Source organism: Corvus kubaryi, unplaced genomic scaffold (assembly GCF_017639235.1).
Source record: "Corvus kubaryi isolate FWS band 111438036 unplaced genomic scaffold, C.kubaryi_AGA036_p1.0 74, whole genome shotgun sequence".
NCBI classification, from domain to species: Eukaryota; Metazoa; Chordata; class Aves; order Passeriformes; family Corvidae; genus Corvus; species Corvus kubaryi.
The window spans coordinates 13,152,993-13,173,105 of NW_024582061.1; the positions used below are offsets into that span (position 1 = coordinate 13,152,993).

General features: G+C 48.1%; 1 protein-coding gene across 3 annotated transcripts in view; it reads left to right on the forward strand.

Moving 5' to 3' along the window:
* The first annotated feature begins 347 nt into the window (after nt 1-347).
* BTBD11 (BTB domain containing 11) overlaps nt 348-20,113 on the forward strand; it is a 178,290-nt gene continuing 158,524 nt past the window's right edge. For all 3 annotated transcript variants that reach the window (XM_042050407.1, XM_042050408.1, XM_042050409.1), the window contains exon 1: nt 348-1,529. In XM_042050407.1, coding sequence (XP_041906341.1) covers nt 572-1,529 — 958 coding nt within the window. In that variant the 5' untranslated portion in view covers nt 348-571. The remainder of the gene's footprint in view (nt 1,530-20,113) is intronic.

Below are 20,113 nucleotides of genomic sequence, written 5' to 3' on the forward strand. Positions count from 1 at the left end.
CCACATTAACACATCTTCGCTTTGCAGCGCAGAGTCCCAGCCCTCGGGGTGCTGCCTGCGCGCAGGTCGCAGCCCCGGCGGGCTCCGCGGGCGGGCCCGGGACACGGTGGGGCCGGCGGCGCCGGACGGGCCGCGCCCCCTCCCGGCCCGCGCTGCGCGGTGCGGCCCCGCGGAGCGAAGGGAGGCGCGGCCGCCGCAGGGCGCAGTCCCATTGGCCGGCGGGCGCGCTGCTTTGCATGTCTCCGCCTCCTCACCGTCCCATTGGCTGCGAGCCGGCGGCGCTTTGCATGGCCTCGCCCCCCGCGCTCGCTGGCCGGCGCTGCGCTGCGGTGCGGTGTCGGGCCGGCGGCGCGGCGCAGTGCAGGAGCCGGGCCGGCAGCGGGGCTCGGCCAGCGGCGGCGGCAGCGGCGGCAGGAGCAGGGCGCAGGCAGCAGCGCCGCTTCGCTGCCGTCTGGCGGAGCGAAGCGAAGCGGCCGGCGGGTCACGCCGCGCTCCGTCGCTGCTCTCTCCCCCCGCGTTCCTGTGAGCCGCTCCCCGCCCGGGTCCCGCGGGTGCAGCATGAAGTGCGGCGATGGCCCGGAGAGGTAAGACGGCGGTGAGGACGCTGGAAGACCTGACGCTGGACTCCGGGTATGGTGGTGCGGCGGACTCGGTGCGCTCCTCCAACTTGTCGCTGTGCTGCTCGGATTCGCACCCCGCGTACCCCTATGGAGGAAGCTGCTGGCCGCACCTAACTGACTCCATGCACAGTCGGCACAACAGCTTCGACACCGTCAACACCGTCCTAGCAGAAGACTCCGAGGTGCTGGACTGCGCGGGGCAGCAGTGCTCTCGGCTCCTGCCCGACCTTGAGGAGGTCCCCTGGAGCCTGGAGGAGGTGGAGGCACTGCTGCTGCCGCCGCCGCGCCGGGAGCCGCGGGCGCCGGGCGCCGCCAGCCCCGGGAGCCGGGATGCGGCGGCGCGGCTCTCGACGCTGGTTAGCCGGGCGCTGGTACGCATCGCCCGGGAGGCACAGCGGCTGAGCCTCCGCTTCGCCAAGTGCACCAAGCACGAGGTGCGGAGCGCCATGGAGATCGTCCTGGGCTGGACGCTGGCGGCCCGCTGCACGGCAGCCGCCCTCGGCGCCCTCTCCCTGTACAACATGAGCAGCAGCGGCGGCGACCGCTTCAGCCGCGGCAAGTCGGCCCGGTGCGGACTGGCCTTCTCCGTGGGCAAGTTCTACCGCTGGATGGTGGACAGCCGCGTGGCCCTGCGCATCCACGAGCACGCCGCCATCTACCTCACCGCGGGCACCGAGAGCCTTTTCCGCGACATCCACGCGCGGGTGCTGGCCGGCCCCGCCGCCCCTCTCCCGCCGCCCGGCCGCCCCCCGGCCGCCGCCGCTGCCGCCCCGGCCGAGAAGGAGAAGGAGGGCGGCGAGGCTCCCCGTTTCACCCTGGAGGCGCTGGAGCAGACGGTCAACAACGACCCCGAGCTCTGGGGCTTGCTGCAGCCCTACCAACACCTCATCTGCGGAAAGAACGCCAGCGGTGAGTGCGGCCGCTGGGCGGGACCGGGCGCCACCGACCACCTGTTGCGCCGGGCGGGCCCCCGTCCGCCCCCCCGGGCGCTGGGCGAGCCGCCGCCGCCGCACCTGCCGCCGGGGCCGGGGGAACGGGGAGGGAGGAGCGGCGCGGCTGCCCCTGCACCGTGGTGCCCGGCCCGGGGCGCGGGGAGGGCTGGAGGGCAGCTGCCGAGCATCCCCCGCACGGCTCTGCCGGGGCTGCCTGCCCGCCTGCCGCGGCGTGATTGGCGTGAATTTAGGGGCAGCTGGCTAAGTGTTGGCGAGTTCTGGGTGAGAGACAGTGGTTCAGAGCTTCAGTTTTCCACAGGAAATGGCAGAAGCGCAGCTGAGCGCTTGCAGGCGAGATCAAACTTTTGTTACATATGCAGTGGTTTGGCCAGCGATTGCGTGGTTGGCGCTGAAATGCAGTCTTTCTGGACAGATTTCATTCATGTTGCTGCATGTTTACCCAGAGCTTGACACAGATGCAACACCGTGATGCATCAACTTCCTGGGCATTTTTTTCCCTTCGTTTTTTAAACGATGAATCTAATATTTTTAATAAGTTATCCTTCGGTAGAGTGGTGTTCCAAAGTTGATGTTCCTTATTTCAGCTCCCTCTGTTTTTCAGGGAAGGGAAAATGGAACGAGCTGTGTCTCGAGGAGGCAGAGTTAAAATAGGATGTTTTTTTCTTATCTTCTCCTAAGCGTGCACAGACACATGCAAACAATTTTATTAAGCTAAAATTCAAAATACCTGTCAAGCTAAGATGCAAATATTTTGGGGGGGAGGGTTGGAAGAGGAAGGGAACTGGGAGAACAAGGATAACTGGAAGCCTAGATACGTCTACAGATAAGCCTTGTTAAGTTGTTATAGTCACAGAGGATGCATTACAGCTAATTATCTATTGTCTTAAGGCACCTTCTATCCCATAAGAGACCCAAAGGAGGATGCCGGGTGGGAGCAAAAGAAAGGGGCAGATACTGCTCCCTGCTGTAAATAGATGCTGCTTAGTTCTATTCCTCTGGTGGTTTTAGTCCAGCAGTGGATGTCTTCCCCTGAGGCTTCGCTGAACCTCCCCTCAAAATGCATCCGCTCTCGGGGGCTTGTGTTGCAGGACCCTGGTGCGTTATTCCAGTGCTGTTGCAGGCAGGCATGGCTTCCCTAGGAGTACCACCGTTGTTTTTTTCCTTGAGTCCTGCTATGGTGCCTGTAGGTTTCAGATGGCACTGTGTTGCATTTCTGACATTGCAGCACTGGCTGTGCAGGCTCCTACTGAGCCCTTCATTTTGTTTTGCGGCTCTCTCTAACTCCCTCTGTATCAGCTCAGTGGATTTAAATGAACTTCATTCTGACCCTCATTTATCTCCCTTCTAGGGACACGAAACAGAGTTTTCATCTCCATTTTATTGTAGTTTTAGCTGCCACAAATCTCCTTGGTAGCTCAGTCTTGAGTTGACCACATAGCATTTTTCTAAGATGTTCGAATCAGACCCTAGCAAGTTGTCCATTTTGTTTTTGCCTCTCTCCCTATGTCTCCCTCCTTTCTATGCAAATGTCTGTAATGTTGTTTTGCTTTGTAGCATCTTATAATACATAGTTTGGCATCCTGTTAAATATATTTAGGGTTACAGGTGCAAGCAAGAGCCAGGCCTCCTCACAGTAAAAGCCATTTTTTACTGCTGTTAATGTTTATTTAGATTTAATCAAAGGGTGTGTTACCTGCTCTTAAGCACTTTCAGGGCAACTAAACGAGCCTTTATAAACGATTAAACACATCAGCCTGCTTCTTCATCAGTGAGGTATGTATCTATTTATATAGGCCTCACCATTTTGGTGTCTTGAGTGTTCCATGTTTGGTTGCAAATGTTTCCTTCTCAGGCACTTAAAAAAAGGTGGGGAAGTCTGATGTGAGAGATTATTTGACCAGCTGGAAACTGTTGGGGCAATCTGTGGCAGGAGGCTTGGACTGTGGAAGCTGCATCTCTGTTTAGTGGCCTAACCACAAGTTCATCCTTCCTCTGTCCTCAGTACTTGAAACACCATGACAGCACAGCTTAAGAGGTAGCAGACTTCTCACATCTCTTTGCACCTCTCCAGGAGAGGAGACAGGTTGTGTACTCTTGAGGTTCAATAAGCTGGGGTGTCATTTCCCAGCTGGGTGGCATGTGAACACACAAGCACTGAAATCAGTAGATTTGGCCCATCAGGTGTGGACAAGAAGTGGTGGTGGGGTCCTTTCTGAAAGTACCAGGGCCAGTGTGATTTGAGTGAAGGTGGGGCATGGAAAGCAGTGCAAAAGCAGACTCTGTAACAGTACCTTATCTACAGGTAGGTTTTTGTGGGGAGAAGTGCCTCCCTCTGGGACTCAAATGTCAAACCTTTAAAAAATTTCCAGGCTAAATTCACCACCTTAAGGTTCATCCAGAGCGTGAAACAGGCAACCTGTGAATATCATGGGGTGCAAGTAAGTGAGGAACATGAGTTTGTGCATGATGCAGTCCAAGAATTGCTCTAACAGAGTTTGTGAACATGAGTGTTGGGGAAGATGGTCTGAGGATCTGCAAGACACAAACCAGCCTTTCAGGGCTTCCCTGTAAGTTGTGCAGAGTGTTTAGTGGTTTCAGCTGAGGTTTTCTAGCTTATGTCATATTCGGTCATCTTGGAAGCTGCTGAATAAGATCAGTATTGCAAGATAACCTTCTTCCTATAAATGATGGTCATGTGTCTTCAGACAAAAATGTTTGAGCTGGTTCTTTCTGTGGGCCCTTGAGCCTGCTGGGCTTCTTTTGGGTATGTTTGGCCTAAGCTTGGACAGCTGCCTCAACGGGAGCCCCACTCTGCAACAGGAGCCTGCTCATCCCTCTTGCAGGGTCAAAAGCCTGTGGATGAAGGTATTGGCAGTTCTTCATGTGTTACAGGCAGCAGGCCATGTGTCCTTGATAAGCCTCTTGGTAACCTCTTGTGTGAGACGGGCAGGGATGGCAAAGGCAAAGCAGGCGATGCCGTCGGGAGCAAGCCGCTGGAGTACGGCAGCAGCTGCTGGCATATTGACTGAGCTTATCTTTCTGATTACTATATCAGAAAGAATAGACCTTAAAAGCATTCTGAGGTAGTAATTTCCACCCCCCCCCCCCCCCCAGAATTTTAACATCATGACTGAATGAAAATTAAAAACTTTATGTTTGGGATTTCACTGACGCTTAAATGTTTCAATTATGAGCTCCATCTGAATAGCACAGTGCATGTTTTACATCCTATAACGGTTGCAGAGAGTGTTATTTCCCTTGGAACAGTGGGAGAAAAATACTGCATGCTCAATGAAAGGCAGTAAAAGCTGGCACCTCTGTAGTTTAAGCAATATTATTTTAGTTTCTTTATTGCTCATCAAACCCTTACTTTAGGCCAGATCTGAGAGATGCTTTGAGATGATGTCACGATCCGCTAATGCAAGCGGGGGTCGTGATGGTTCGTTTATCGATCTCAGAGTGTAAAAGGACACAAGAGATTTCAATTTTAATCAAAACAGTGCACCTTTATTAAGTGCCCACAACACAGTAATGCAATAGAAGAGAGTAAGAGAGAGAGAGAGAGAAACAAAGTAGAGAGGGGGAAAAAGAGGGGCAATAGCTACCAACGGATGAGACGAAGTCCTCGTGGTCTTCCGCCAATAGATTCGTCTTCTTTCCGTGGGGAGATCTCCGACTCGGTTATTTTAGAAGGTCCCTTTATAGTCCTTTTCAGAAGCGAGGGGCAACTGGCCAAGAGGTTGGGAAATCTACAGCCATTGTTATGGGGTCCGTTGCTTTGGGAAGCAGGTACAGGACAGACGTACAAGACAGGTGTACCGGAGAGGTGTACAGGACAGGTCATTCCTTTCCGCTTCAGCGCAGTCCTTCCCGCCTGGGCAGCAAGAACGGCGCAGTCCATTGTGACCTGCGCTAATTTTCCTCAGGAATGCGTACCAGTTCCCAGTGGGCACACCCGTAGGCAACACTCGGCAGACAATCCCACCTCAGCCAGGCCAGGACTCCTGTGCTCAGTCTCTATCCTTGGCGATGATCGTGAGGCAGATGAGGGATCTTCGGACCGTCTCTTACAGATGAATGGGAAGTTTCCCCAGGTCTTGGATCCAGTGCAAATCATTGGAGTAAATCCATGTATGTTGTTTTAACAGGGGAGGCTTGGATGGCAGATCCAAGTAGCTCAAAGTCACCTACACTGTATTATGGAGGTCCTCTTTCACCGGGAGGAGGAATGGTATTAGACAACACTTGGATTAATACAGAGTTAAGAAAACTGGTTTTACCTGTTTCATTCTTGGGGGGGGGTCTCTTTGTCTTTGTGGCAGGGCTTGTGGTGGGAAGGGCAGAGGCTGGGAGGGACACAGCCAGGGAGCTGGGGATCACAGGAAGGAGTTTTCTGTGGAGCAGTCAGCATGCACAACTCTGCCTTGTCTGTTTGTGTACAGCTTCTAAAAATAGTTATTTGGAACCCAACTGCATCCCTGTGGTTTCTTCCTCTTCTTAATATTATTTAGAGAAGAAGATCAAACTAGTTAGAAACCCAGGATTAGGTCAGGCTTGGCTGACACGTGTCAGCTAACCTCAGTTTAACCTCAGCCTCTTCTCCTAATTCAGGCTAACTAGGGGGACTCCAAGCAAATGAGCAGCACCAGTATATCAGCACAGCTTAACCAAATCAATAAATGCTTTTAAATTTTGATACATATGTATACACACATGTGTGCATACAGAGACCATACCCTTCTTTTACTGGCAAGCATACTGTTATCTGTTACTTTTCTGGTTTCTGCTGTAATTGAGCTATTCAGGATGCCATTATGGCCTTAGGGGCAACATAAAAATCAATCTAAAACTTATTTCAGCTAAGATGATAGGGGAATATTTGGGCACAAAATGGAATTTCATGCCATTTTCTTGGCCTTTTTTTAAACTGTGATTTCAATAATATCCTTTCCTCCCCTTCTCCTCCCCCCCTTTTGTTTGCATTGTATTTTTTGCTGGTAAAATAAAAAAAAGGAATATGGTTGAAGTTTCTTATATGTGCCAGTTTGTTACACTTAGAGGTCTTTGCTGTTTTGTTTTTGCCATCTATTCCAAGGCACTTGAATCCCATGCCAAGAAGTTGACATGAGTGATGGTGCAACAAATGATGTGTATTTCTGCTTGATTCTCTTACCTGACAACCTCCCAAGCAAACTTCCACAACCTCTTTGAACAAGTTGTGAATTTATCCCCTCTCCATATGGGAGGGAGAGGGGGACAGATCCCCAAAGGGCAGAAGGTTTTGCCTGTTTGTGGTTTGTGGCCACTGATGCTGGTGGGAGCTGGGATGGCAGTGGGGAAACCATGCTCCATTCCATGTAGGGAGGTGGGTTGGTTTGACACCTGATGTTGGCAGGAGTGGGACAGAAAGATAATTGGCTTGTGTGTGCTTGTTGAAGACCTCTGTTGCCTTGAGAGGACACCTTGAGAAGGGAGCAATGGTGGAACTAGGAAGTAGAGAGACCCAGCGGGAGATTGAGGTTTGACTGACTGGGTGATGATGGTTTGTTTCCCCTCTGGATGTTTTGATTCATGTAATTTGTTTCAGTTATGAGTCTAACATTAAAAAAAAAAAAAAATCCCAGAAATGGTTATACTAGAAGCACCCAGGATAATCATAAAGCTTATGTTTGCCAATATGATTATTCCTTTTGTCATGTTGGAAAGTACCTTAATAGCATTTATAGTCTTGGCCACGCTAGGGAGTTTTTAGGCTGCATCTACATTACTTAGTTTTTGATGTAAATGAGGCTTTGGAATGATGATTGGGAGTGATTGTGTATACAAGGAGCATGTTAGGGGAATAACAGTATAGTTTTAGCAGTATATTGGGTTCCTGGCTTTTTTGCTGAATGCTGACAGGCTTCATGTGGTCTTTCAGCCATCCTGTGAGCTGATGACATGAGGTGTAGATGAGCATTAGGGACAGCTTTGTGCCTTTTCCTAACGTTACTGTAAATGCTCTTTCTTCCGCTGCTCAAAGTTAATAAAAACGCAAAAGACACCACTCTTAATGTGTTGGTGTTTCTGCAGTGTGTGTCATACCAAGCAGTTGGTTGTCAGTCACAAACCTTCCACATTGTCCAGAGTAAATACCCAGTGGTGCAGTGGCTGGGGACATCTACAGCCTGATCCCGTTCTCCCTTGTCCTGGTCAGGGGTTGAGTTCTCCTATCTCAGAAGTTAGAAAAAAAGCTTCATGGTCTTCCCCTCACCTTTCCCCTAATGAAGGTGTGAAAGGAGAAAGCCCTGCTCACTGAGATGGCACCAGAGGAGGAGAGAGCTGTTTCCTGTAGCACATGGGTGTTGGGAATTAAATCCTCTGCCTGGAGTAATTTCCTCTGGCCAATGTGTAGTGCAAAATGAGCAGGGTCTCCCTTCAGGTGGCTTGCTGAAAGTAGCAGTTTCCATGCAAAATATCTCTGTTGCTGGCCCAGCAGAGGATGTACAGGAAAAGCAAGGAGGGGATGGATGAGGGAGTTCATCACCAGGTTGTGTTTTCTTGCAGCGAGGGTGATGAGCAGCAGCACTGCCACCATTTGTATCCCTGAGCAGATTGGCATTCTGTGTACTCGTGGGGGCTGAAGTGGATGCTTGGTGAATGGTAGATCACATCAGTGCCTGTTCACTTTCCCAGTCTCCTCCCGGTTTCAGGATTCCTGCTGCCTCAGTCTCCCAGCCTGGGCCGTCATGTCCAGCTCTGTCTGCAGTGCCATCCTGCCAGTCCCTTTGCTCTGTCTGGAGGCTGATTTCCTTTGCTCAGGATTTAGGAGGCTTTAGCAAGGCATAGGAAAGAAGCAGGGACTGTTTTCTTTCTTTGCTCTTGTCCTTGTTTACTTGCTGACCGAAAGGAACATACTGCACCATCTCTGTAGAAATCTGTAATTGCAATTGTTGTGTACCTGATAAGTATTTTAAAGGTTTCAAAAGACATAAAGTGAAAATTACCTCGGAGCTTGCATGACCAGGTTAACCTCTGGTTACTTTGCCAGAGGTGTTCAATTGGACAACTTGAAAAAAACACAGATATTGTAAAGGACTGTGCCAGCCAAAGCCTCACATGTGGTTGGTTCTTGGTCTATCCTTGCTTTCAGGGATTTCCTACAACAAAGAGTTTCTATCAGTGGCCACATTTGTCTGGCAGTGCGTAAGCTTCCCATTTTCCCAGAAGGTAATAATCTATCCTGCTGTTAAAGGATGTGAGGAGATATAATCTGATGTCTAGTCACTCCTTTTGCTTTCCATAGGGCTACACTTTTCTCTTGTAAAAACAGAAGCGAGGAGGGCACTAATCAGGCGAAATGAGTCAGTGAGAAGCTGTTGGCTCGTTTTGACAGCAGGAGTGAGGGGCATGTTCCTGGGAGCAGCTGAAGAAGAAGGAGCTGCATTGGTGTGGATCAGTTCAGCAGCATGGATGGGGCACAGGCACGCTGACACCTTGCTGAGGCTTGTCTCAGTTACTTGAATTAATTTAACCTGATGTGCTGATGCTTTTGAATCATCACACTTCCTTACTATGGCAGTTTGTGGGTGAGGAGAAAGTTGTAGAGCATGGCTTATGGGACATGACCATTTTCTTGGGCTCCATTGAAGAGGTGCCTGCCATCTTGATGATACTTTATCCTCTTTCTTGATTCCTAGGCTGCGTTCATAGTAAGCAGTGCCCTTCTTTTGGTGTAGTTGTTCCTGAAAACAACCCAAGAGGTTTTCTAATATGGTAAGAGGGCATCCAGTGGTAAATATGTGGACCAGCTTGGAGACTGAAAAGGTGCTGAAGAGACTTGAAGTTTCCTGCATTCTCTTGGCTCATCACTGATAAGGCAAAGAAATAGTCTTTGACTTGGTTTAAACAATACTGGCTTGGTAATAAGGAATAGGAAGAACATGAGACCCCCTGTACCAACAGACCTCAGGACAGGTGACTGTGTGTGTGCCTGATGAATCAAGCTGGCAGAGGTGGATAAGGGAGGAAGGACCAGTGGGTTCCAGGCCATTTAAAAGCACAGTGGTAGACCTGGTGTAAATCCCTGTGGGTGGTCGTGTGTGGCTGACTGATGTTGGTGCTTGGTGGGATGTTGATCTGCTTGATGGGAACTTGGCTGGCAGGACACTTGGGGACTGGGCTCTTCCTGCCGTGGTGCTTCAGGAGGTGATGGATGTTGATACTGGGATCTTTGAAAAGAAACATGGAAGCACGGGAGACAGGTATAAGCTCTTTCTGTGCTGTTCTGAGGCAGCTGAAAGCGAAAGTGCAGGGAGGGATCAGTGCTGCAGGATGCGTGGGAGGCAGCGGGACACTCGCCAGGAGATAGGAGCGCACGGAGGCGTTGCAGCTGAGCCATGAGGGACTGGTAATACTTCTGGGTCAGCAAATTCACAGCCTTACGTGGCTTTTCCAGAGCTCTTACATGGATAGACCTTGCTCATGTGAACAGCACGTAGGCTACTTTAGGCAGCCATAAAGGTTTTGGAACAGGCTGGGGAGTGAGCAGGTGAACAGGAACCCCTGAAAAGATTAGAGAGGAGACCTCTTCAAGGACCAGGTTTCTGTCCTCGAGTGCTGTGGAGTAGCACCTGGACCTACAAGAGTCTGAGGCTTTAAAATTAATAAAACCACCCTGTTTTTAAGTGCACTGCTATGAAATATTGCTCCCAGGTGGGGGAAGTGAGCAGGGCTGGGGTTGCAGCAGAGGTATGGTGAATGCATTTGCATTTTTGAGGCGGTCAAATAATTGAAGGAAACTTTGCATCCTGCAGTGTTTTGCAGTTTCTATGGCCCTGTGGTAGTTTTGGATAAACACTGTTGGGCTGTAGTGCCTTTGCTTATGTGTTGTGTTTGGCTGTGATCAAGTTGCTACAGTCAGGGAAGGTTGGCTTTTTCTTGCAAAGAGCTGAGCAAGTCTTGCAAGCCTCTCTCTGGGATGTTATCCATCAGAAAAATAGAGACTGTGGTGCTGTGGGCCATATGTACTCCCCAGACTACAAGTCCTTTGCCCCAGATGAAGCATCTTCACTTCTCTGTCACCTCTAAGCAGTGAACGTGGCCGGCAGCAAGGCAAGCTGCCACTGGGGAGTGGGCCAGATGCCTGGGGATGGATGCTGGACTCTCAGCCCTTCAGTGGATGAAGTGCTGCCAGCAGAAATGAGAGAGATTTCAGAGGTCAGAGTCATTTTGGCTACCCACTGAGATGCTTTTTTTTTTGTGGAGAATGCTAAGAAGATTTCTTTTTCTGCAATACAGGGGCATTTCTTTGCGTGCCAGCATATCACAGAAATTAGTTTCACTGAGTCATTCACTGTAAATCTGGGTAGGTAGATTATTTTGCTCTGGGTTGCCATATAACAAAGATAACTGCTAGGGGTTAGATGCAGGTACCTCTGATGCTGTTACTTCCCTAGATGCTTATAAAATAAGTCAGTACTTCAGAAAAAGTATCCCTGTGCTACTTGTGTTATTTAACTTCTCTAGTGCACGTCTTGTGCCGGGTGCTGTATGGTACTAGCTGTTCCAAAGGTAGTGCTAAACCCAGTCCTGTAGTCCTTGTTTGGGCAACATTCCCACTGATTTTGGTAGTAAGGACAGCCTGTCAAACACCAGGATAAGGTCTTACATTTGGTAACAAATTAAAGAAACTCCTGAGTCAAAGCTGTAGGCCCAGATTTAGTTTTACTTAAGATAAGCTTTTCCAAAACTGAAGATGAGTATCAGTACCTCACTGCAGATACTTATTCCTAATTTGAAAGGACTTTTTTCCCACTGTTTTACTGATTAATGGTGCTCACCTTAAGGATTGTGCAGCGCAGCCTGTGAGGCCTTGTGCTACCTGGCTCTAGCCTATTTCTGCTGGCCCACATAAGAAAAACTCTAAAAATAGTCCAGCAGTGTAGGTTTTCAGAAGTAAATTAGATTTTAAAAATAAGAGGTTCAGTTTTAATTATCTGGCATGCTCTCAGGAGGAGAAAGAGTTTCAAAATGCGCAGTTCCTCTAACATGGAATAAATCCCAACCCCAAGCATAGCCATCCCTCAGTAGTTACGACCTGCTGTTGCTTTGCTGTTGTGCTTTACCTGTTAACTAGTTCTTCATTATACCAGTGTGCTCACAAAAGAATTGCCTTGTGCATCAAATGTTTTTGGAGAATGAAAACAGTTTTGCAAGCTGGCTGAATCCAGGGGCAGACACCAGCAACGTGCAGACTCTTTTTAATGAAAAATACCTGCCTGTGGGAATGCATATGATTCCTTGCTTCCATCTTAAAGAGTATGTTTGGTAAACGATGGGTAAGATGAGGAGTAGTCTGAAATACTTCACAGGTTTAAATGTAGGAATGACATAAACACCTATGTAATGCAAAGGGTGCTGAACTTAGGCAGCAGTGTTCTTGCAGCAGGATGCTGGGAGCCAAGATAAGTGAGTTGGTGATGCTGTCTGACACACATCAGCAGTTAAACTGTGGTGGCTGAGTGCTTCTGAAGCAAGATTAAATACAACAAGAGAAAAACACCCTAGCCAAAACTCATTCCCCCTTAAGTGTACAGATAGTCTAACTGATCTTCAGGAAGGATATATGGGCTGTCACCTCTCTTCAGCACACAGAAACTGCCTATGCGTGGGATAATTGGCAGGTTTTATAAGGTGACCTGTGGTGATGAGAGCCCTCAAACCACCAGAGCAGATGGGGATGCTGATGTCTGCCTACTCTGCCTCCTCTGACCAGCGATGTCATGGTGAGAAAAAGTCACGAGACGGAGCTTGAGGTTGTGGAGGGACTTGAGTTATCAGATGGGTGGGAGAACACTGCCTTATCAGGGCTGGTGAAGTTCTAATTACAGACAGTGTGAGGTGTGAGGCAGGAGCTGGTGAGTCACAAAGTGTTTCTAAGGTTTGGGGCTGGCCCTGGATGCTCAGGCATCAGCCACTATTGCAGGTGACTTCTTTCATTGGGAGTGAGGAGGCAAGGCAAGGTTTTCCTTTGGATGGGACCCTGTCACCATTACTGCCACCTTTGTCAGCTTGAGATTAGATAGCTCTGATTTGCCCAACCTAGGGTTATGTTTTGGGACTCCCTGGAAGTTTAGCTGGAACCAGGCTGCTGCCTACTTAACAGGTGCTTCTCATGCAAACAGTGCAAACACACCCAAACTGCAAAACTGGCTACAAAGCTGGCTGCTGAGCAGATTTAGACCTGTACCATTGACTGCTTGTGCAATCCGTGTTGCATACTTCTGACAGTGCCGGTAAGACATTCCTGTCTGGAGTGAGAAGGTGGAGTGCACACGCTGGGGTCTTTAGGGTTGGGATTTACCCATTTTCTGGTCTGGTAAGGTCTGAGTTGGATGAGTCCCTCGGAAACATCCTTTTTGTGGGCAAGGACAGTGCTTAGAGGGAAGAGGTGTTAAGAAGATGAGGACTTGTCAGTTTACTTCTCCCCTTGACTGTGATTTGAGAAGCATCATTGGGACGAGTTCTGATCTTTCTTCCTTTAGAGGTTTGCGGTGCTGTTGGCATTGCACTGATACACAGAAAAAGTTGTTGATATTTAAACACAAATGTTGGCCATGGCATAAGGAAAAATGAGAACAATTCAGCACCCCACATAAAACATCCTCTGAGCCTGGAGTAATTAGTTCAGTTTCATAGCCCGATTTCCAGAAAGAGAAAGAACAGAACAAACAGCAGAAAAGATAATGAAATTGGGGGGGGGGGGGCCCAAGGGGACTGTTTCAGTACAGTGATTGTCAACCAGAGTGGTGTTACTTGGTCCAGAAAGAAGGCACCTGGGGAAGCTGTGATTGCACCATGCAGGGGACTGAGTGGCAAAGTGGGAACTTGAGCAACTGCTGAATTTTTTGCAGAGAGCCAGGATGCAAGACTGAAAGTGTAAATTTAAAGTTACTCTAAAGAGCCCTCTCCTTTTCCCAGCACAGTGGGGGTTTGTGGAACTGTATAATTGCAAAGGAGTGGCTGGGAAACAACATGCTGGGGTTATGCACATGGAGACTGTTTCTAAAGATTACGTTAATCCTATATTAATAATTGCAGAGGAAGTACTGGTTTGTGTTTTAGCCAAAGCTTTGCTTGGACAGCCTTTACAGGCATTGCACAAGATGTGGTGGGTGTTCCTGCCCTTTGTGCTGCAGAGCCATTCGCTGCTGTTGGGCACTGCAAAATGAGGCTGCTTCCTGCAGCATCACACCAGTAACCTTCGTTGCTTTCTGTCGTCCTGCAAATGAGTAAGAGCTGCAGGACGGAATGTTCTACTGTTCTGAGCTCCTTTCCTGTTAACTTCTCTAGGATTTCTTTTGCCATTTTGACATGGGCAACTCTTCCTTCCCTGAGTTTCGTATGTGCTCTCTTCATTAGGAGTGGTGACCTTCTCGATACTGCTCCTTTTCTTTCCCCTTAAGTTCAAAGAAGTTCAGTATTTGCATAAGCAGCTTGCTTGCTATTTTACTGCTTTCTGGCATAATCTCTCTCGAATGCCTTTCTGAAAATAGTCTGTTCAAATAAAAATACGAGGTAAAAATATTCACTAAAAAAGCAGAGTATTTAGAAATAGCTGTAATTTTGAGTTGTATCAAAGAGAAACCCAAGCCTTTGCAGTTGATTAGGGACAGGTGTTTTAACTTCTTCTGCAGCTGTTTTTTAGGTTGTTAACTGGAATTTTTGACCTACTGGAAAAAAAAAAAACCCAAAACAACCCTCACTAAATTTGGTATCAGGGCTATAGCACTGTGAACTTGGTGTAAAGCAGAAAGAAGGATGCAAAGTACCATTTCATTACACTGGATTGTTGCATCAATAATGTAGTAATGTAATTTCTTGGAGGGAAAATAATGGGCTCAAATGATGTAACCAGTGTGTTTACTGATACTGTAGCACAATTAATTGTGGCTTTCTTGCAAATAAGTGCTGCAAACAATTTCTGTTAAAAGTGGATGCAGGGCATTTGAGTTCAGCTTCTTCCATCCAAGGAGACTGTCCCCACTCTTTTGGGGTGATCTGCAGAAAAATAAAAAACCATGTTTCATTAATTGAAGAGGATGGGAGTGGATTTCCCTGAGCATGCCAGGGGCTGGTGCTCTGCTTTCTTAGATCCATGTTTTGTGACAACCATGGTGACTGACCTGGGGGAAAAGCACCATGGAAGGGCTGTGGACTTTAAGGCTTTGCCCACATGTCTTTCCCTGTGGGATTGTGGATAACAGGACTGGGGTCTTGGTGGAGGTCTGTCATCTTTCTGACATCACTGGATTTGTCTGAGAGGCTGGTGGTGCTTGGCTGAGTGCTGTACCCTCAGGGAAAGGTTTGATCTCGCTAAGAAAAGCAGCCGGTGGCCCCTTTTGTGGTATCCAGGCATGGTGTGGGGAGGAGGCCCTGGGGGAAGGCAGAGCAAGCCGTGAGGCAGGGTGGGCTGCTCAGAACACAAGTAGTTTCCATATTTTATTAAATTATGGCCAAAACCCGGGAGTGGAGGGTGGCTACATGTCTGGGTTGGGTTGATGAATGCTATTTCTATCTCTGTGTCATTCAACATGCTCCTGTGTTGCTTCTCCAGTGCCTGACAAAAGTTCAGCTTGCTGCCAGCCTTCTCTTCTTTGGGGGAAAATGATGTAGTCTCTTCTAAATCTCTGGTTTCCATAACACTTGGAGTTGTCTGTGGCCATCCCTCATGCTGGAGTCGTTGTCCAGAGGGGGTGGAAATCTGCCCCTGAGCTAGAAGGTTGCTGAGGGACGGTGGAGGAACTGGCAGGCATGTGCAACCATGTAAAACTCATTTTCCTAGAAACTAGGTAAGAAATGCAACTTCCCATTTTGCAAGGATTTTGATAAATGGGTCTGCATGTGCTCATTCATTTCTTGTAAACTCCCTGAACAGTCACGCTTGTGTCATGTACAGAGGACAGAGGCTTACAGGAACTGCAGCTCTGTCTCCTGACATGGTGGGTTATAGGCACCGCTGAAGGATCCTGATGTCTTTGGCAGGCAAAGCTCTTGCTGGTTCTATATTGGTGGATTCCAAGGTGTTTTCCTGCTTTCTTTGCTGTGTACTGTGGGTGAGAGAGGGGATAGAGAACAGAGGGAATAAATTTCTTAAAGTACTTTGTAATGCACTTTTGTCCCCCACTTTGAAACTGAGTAGGATGTTTATGAAGAGATTTTAAGTGACAGTTTTCTGTTGGAAGATTCCTTTAGTGATATGAAATGAAAGAATTCTTCAGTTCCATCTTTTAATTTGTTATAAAAGAGCCAAAATGATACATTTAATCATTTTCTAACCACACACTTTCAAAACTGTGTTTATCTGATCTTTTTACCGCAGAGGATAATTGGCTTATACAAAACTAAGTATTTTCTGGTAGCGGGTTACTTGCTTTTAAATATGTATGTAGCAGCTTTTCTTTAAAAAAGACTGTGCCAGGGAGAGGTCATACTTCAGTTCATACAAGTGACAGCGTTTAAAAAGTGGGACACTGCAAGTAGCAGAGAGAAACAGTTGTAGGTGTCCATGTGATGTGAGCTTGGGACTGGGACTTACTGGAAAGATTTCCCATTTCTTTACCTGAAAAGAGGAGCTCAGCCTTTTGCAGGGATTTGCAGGAGTTTTGCTGGTAGCACTTTCTGTTAATAAACACTTGCCTCTACCTGGAGGGGCAGTGTACAGACAGACGTTTAGTGTACTGCGGACAACCTGTAGATATAAGTCCCCTCGGGAATGGCAAACTAATGGTGTTGGTGAAGCTTCCTCCCTGGGAACAAGGGGGAGCTTCTTATGTGCTTGGGCCATGGGCCAGGCTTATTTTTTCTTGGATTTACTACATGAATTTGGTGTCAGCTTTCTTCCAAAGAGTACAGAATCGTAATTTATTTTATTTATAGAGCTGTGTGGTTTATACCCTGAGATATGTCTCAGTGGTTTCAAATTACAGAGAAGGATGGAAATACTGGCTGATTTTTCCCTTACCCTCTTTATAGACTTTGAGCAGCAGGTCCAAGCCTAAAACTCCACAGCTGGTAATGAAAGCACAATTTAGTTTCATGGCCTCAAGTATTACTGTAAACCTTCCTGAAATTTCTGCTCCTAATATCTGATGGTGTGCTACAATGATCTTTCTTAGTCTTATCATTACTGTGAGAGAAAGTGTCTTCAGTTTCATTTAGGTAAATACATCATCAGGCAGATCTAGTGGTTGAAGAGTGGGAAAGATCCATTGAAGTCAATATAACTGTGTTAAAAAAGAAAGAGAAAAGAAAAAACTCATCCACCAAATGAGTCTGTGACCTGGTATCTTCTTGAGTTATTGAGAGCTCGCCTAGATGTACATACTTGTGTTAATCACCGTGTTTTACTGTGGTTTCTATTCCTGAAGTGTGCTTGTTGGAGAAAAACATCTTATATTTGAACTTCTGTATAATACTTCCCTCCTTTGACAATTTTCAGTGATACCAGCCTTTGTGTGTGAAGCACTGCTGTTAATGGAAGCTGTTGGTAGAAGCTGTCGATGGAAGCTGTCTATAACACACACACTTGAAATGAATGGCTGGTGGGGACATGGGGACATTAGCACGTAGCATGTCACTGCTTTGGCGTGCCACCCATTTTTGAGGGCAGCTTAAGGATGGTATCCATATATAGCAAATACTCTACAGTCTGTTGCCATCAGGTTGCCCAATGCCTTCTCCCGGTGAGTGCAAGCGATTTTCTGACAGGGAGTCATTTGAGGCAGTCCTGCTGCCTCAGGGTGCTGGATAAGCTGTCAGCTAGTGCCAATTTGCCTTTGTTTTACATGTGTAAATGTAGTGTTGGGAAACACCACCTCCCTCGAGCATGTACAAACCAACCTTGTACTTGTGCAGCTATTCCAGTCTGGGGATGTTGGGGCTTGCTGTCACCTCACTGTTCATGCAGGAGAGCACCAGTGGCAAGTGCAGCTGTAACTATCTATGGAGGGAGTTTGATGCCTCTTGCTGTGGTGCAGCATCAGCTACCTGTGGGAGCTTTTTCCCTGGCTCTTGGGAAGCTGGAAGGGATGTAAATTAGGGGTAGGTACTGCCTTTGCATATGGAAATAGTACATCTCCTGACATGCCCAGCCTGGCTCACTGCCCTGCACTAGCCCTGGTCTCTGTCAGGTGGAAACCATGTAGAGATTCTGGAGAGCTGGGGTCTCTGTGCTTCTCTTTTTCTTAGCTGTGAGTCTGGGGATGCCGTTGGGCTGGTAAGGAGATGCTCTGTTGGTGTCTAGCTCTCTGTGAGCAGGATGCCTGGCTTTGATCTTTTCAAAGACAGTATCATGGAAGCCTAGTAGAAACCAAAAGCTTAAGTGCTTTGACTTCTTGATCTCCGCTGCAGAACCAGACCACTCCTTTCAGCCCTGTGCACTGTGTAGATAATTCTGAAGCCTAGTTGCTTGCAAAGACCTGGGGCCAAGAGGAGGGTCTTTGGAAGCCTCTCTGCAAGGTGACCCTTGCTGCCAGCACCATGTCCCCCAGCTTGGCAGTGCTGGGAGGCTGGCACTGTCCCATGGGAGGTTCTCTCAAGGGGTCAGTGAACTCTGGATGTTTTCTGAGACCGTAGCAAGGCCTCTGTGCAGCAGCTGGTCACATTTGGAAACTCTGCACCTTTTTATGGCAGCAGAGGGAACCAGAAGGCTTAACAAGTCCTATTGGCTCCTCCAGAGAAGGAAGGAGGGATTTATGGTCTTTAAATAAAAGTAATAAAGAGCCAGATATGTTTCCTGACTTGTGCGAAGTGAATGCCTAAATTTGGAGGAAACTGAAGGGAGATTTATGCATCGTGTGTTGCCCTGTATGCCTGTGAGTGATTCCTTGGGAGAAAGTAAGAGTTAAGGGAAGTGGCAAAGAAGGGTGGATCCATGCAGGAATAGCAATTAGCATACTGTGGGAACATGGGACACTGCCCTTTCTGTTCTTGCACGCATGCACTGAACCTCAAAAGACACCTGGAATCTGAGCAACATTTCAGGCCAAGACATCTATCCAGAAAAAAAAAAATACGTAGACGGGAGGAATAACTTTGCTTTCCTGAGAGGATGGCATTTGGGTGTCAGGATCAATACCTGAATCAACACAGACCGACAGACTCTTCCCTTGCAATGTATCATTACTCCTCTCTGGAAAGCGCATGTACCTGGATGAAGGTACATCTGTTTGCATTGCAAGGATCCAAATTTGACTGAAATTTAAATGTCCACATTTGTATTTGATTGCTTGCTGTCTGCTAGCCAGCAGCACTGTGGAAATTAAGAGATCTGTTTGACCAACTAAATTGAACTTCAGTTTTGGTTGCTCAGGAACACTGCTGTGAGTGGCTTTCATACTGACTCAGCACCCCCCCCAAAATGTGGGTAGCAGATGTCTTCGATCACTTCTTCAGCAGAGCCAGCTGTTGATACGCCTCAAAGGAAAACATGCAGTTGTTAGTTGCATGGGTTTGGCAAACGATACTGTGCTGCCTGCATTTGAAAGCCTGGCTCAGCATCCACCTCCATGGTTGGTTTGCAAGGTGTTGATGGTACCTGAGGCAGTGCTGCTCCACCCCCTTGTGGGGTGTGAGCTGGTACAGAGTCAGGCCTGTAGCAAGTACAATTGTCAGCAAGCAGTGAGGGTGTACGTGAATTTGGAATAGTTCTGTCCTTGCAGTATTTCAGTGACGCGCCCATAATTGCTTCTTCAGTCGTTGTAGATGTTGGGTTTGTGATCTGTAACAAAAGACAAGGGAAGCAGGAAGGAATGAGTAATGTTCCTGTGACAAAAGCACTGGCTGAATTCCTGTGTGGAGTGAGTTCTGGAGGCTCCTTCCAGCCCTCCTCTTCTGTCACCCTGCACCAGCTGAACTCTATGGGAATTATTTTCCCTCTCTGTCTCGCTCTTCCTCAAGTAGTGGCTGTATCTGGAGTCAGATAATCCCATGTCTTGATAGGATGGTGCTGGGCTGCTACAAGTCTCCGCAATTGCAGTTACAGTGGGTGATACGACATTAGGTGCTGCCCTCTGCCACGTTCACTCCTCCCTTTCCTCGTCCGTAAGTGAAAACTAGTGAATTTGAGATTGAAACACAGAATGGGGCCATAAAACCCTTCCCACCCTTATTTAATGTAGTATCTGTGGAGCAGTGTAGTCAAACCCCACAGCGTATCTGCTGCATGGCTCTCCTCCCACTCCTTTAAGGGTGCCTGGAGGGAAGGATCAGCTCTGCGTGGTACCTGGGAAAGGTTGCAGCAGATCCATTCAGTGTTTGAGAGCTTCAACAGTTTTTGATGCCATGTGCTTGTTTTTACCCATGTGTGTGCTAAAAGGTTGGCTTCTGAATGGCAGGCGTTTCTACAGGCGAACTACCTTCCCAGCACCTCTCTCTTGCTTCAGTGTGTAAACAGTGGAGGGAAGAGCAGTGTCAAAAAGCTATCAGTGGGTGCAGCAAACATGTCGGAGTGCTCCCCGCTGTACTCGGCGGTAATGGGAGCTGCCGCGCATTTGACTG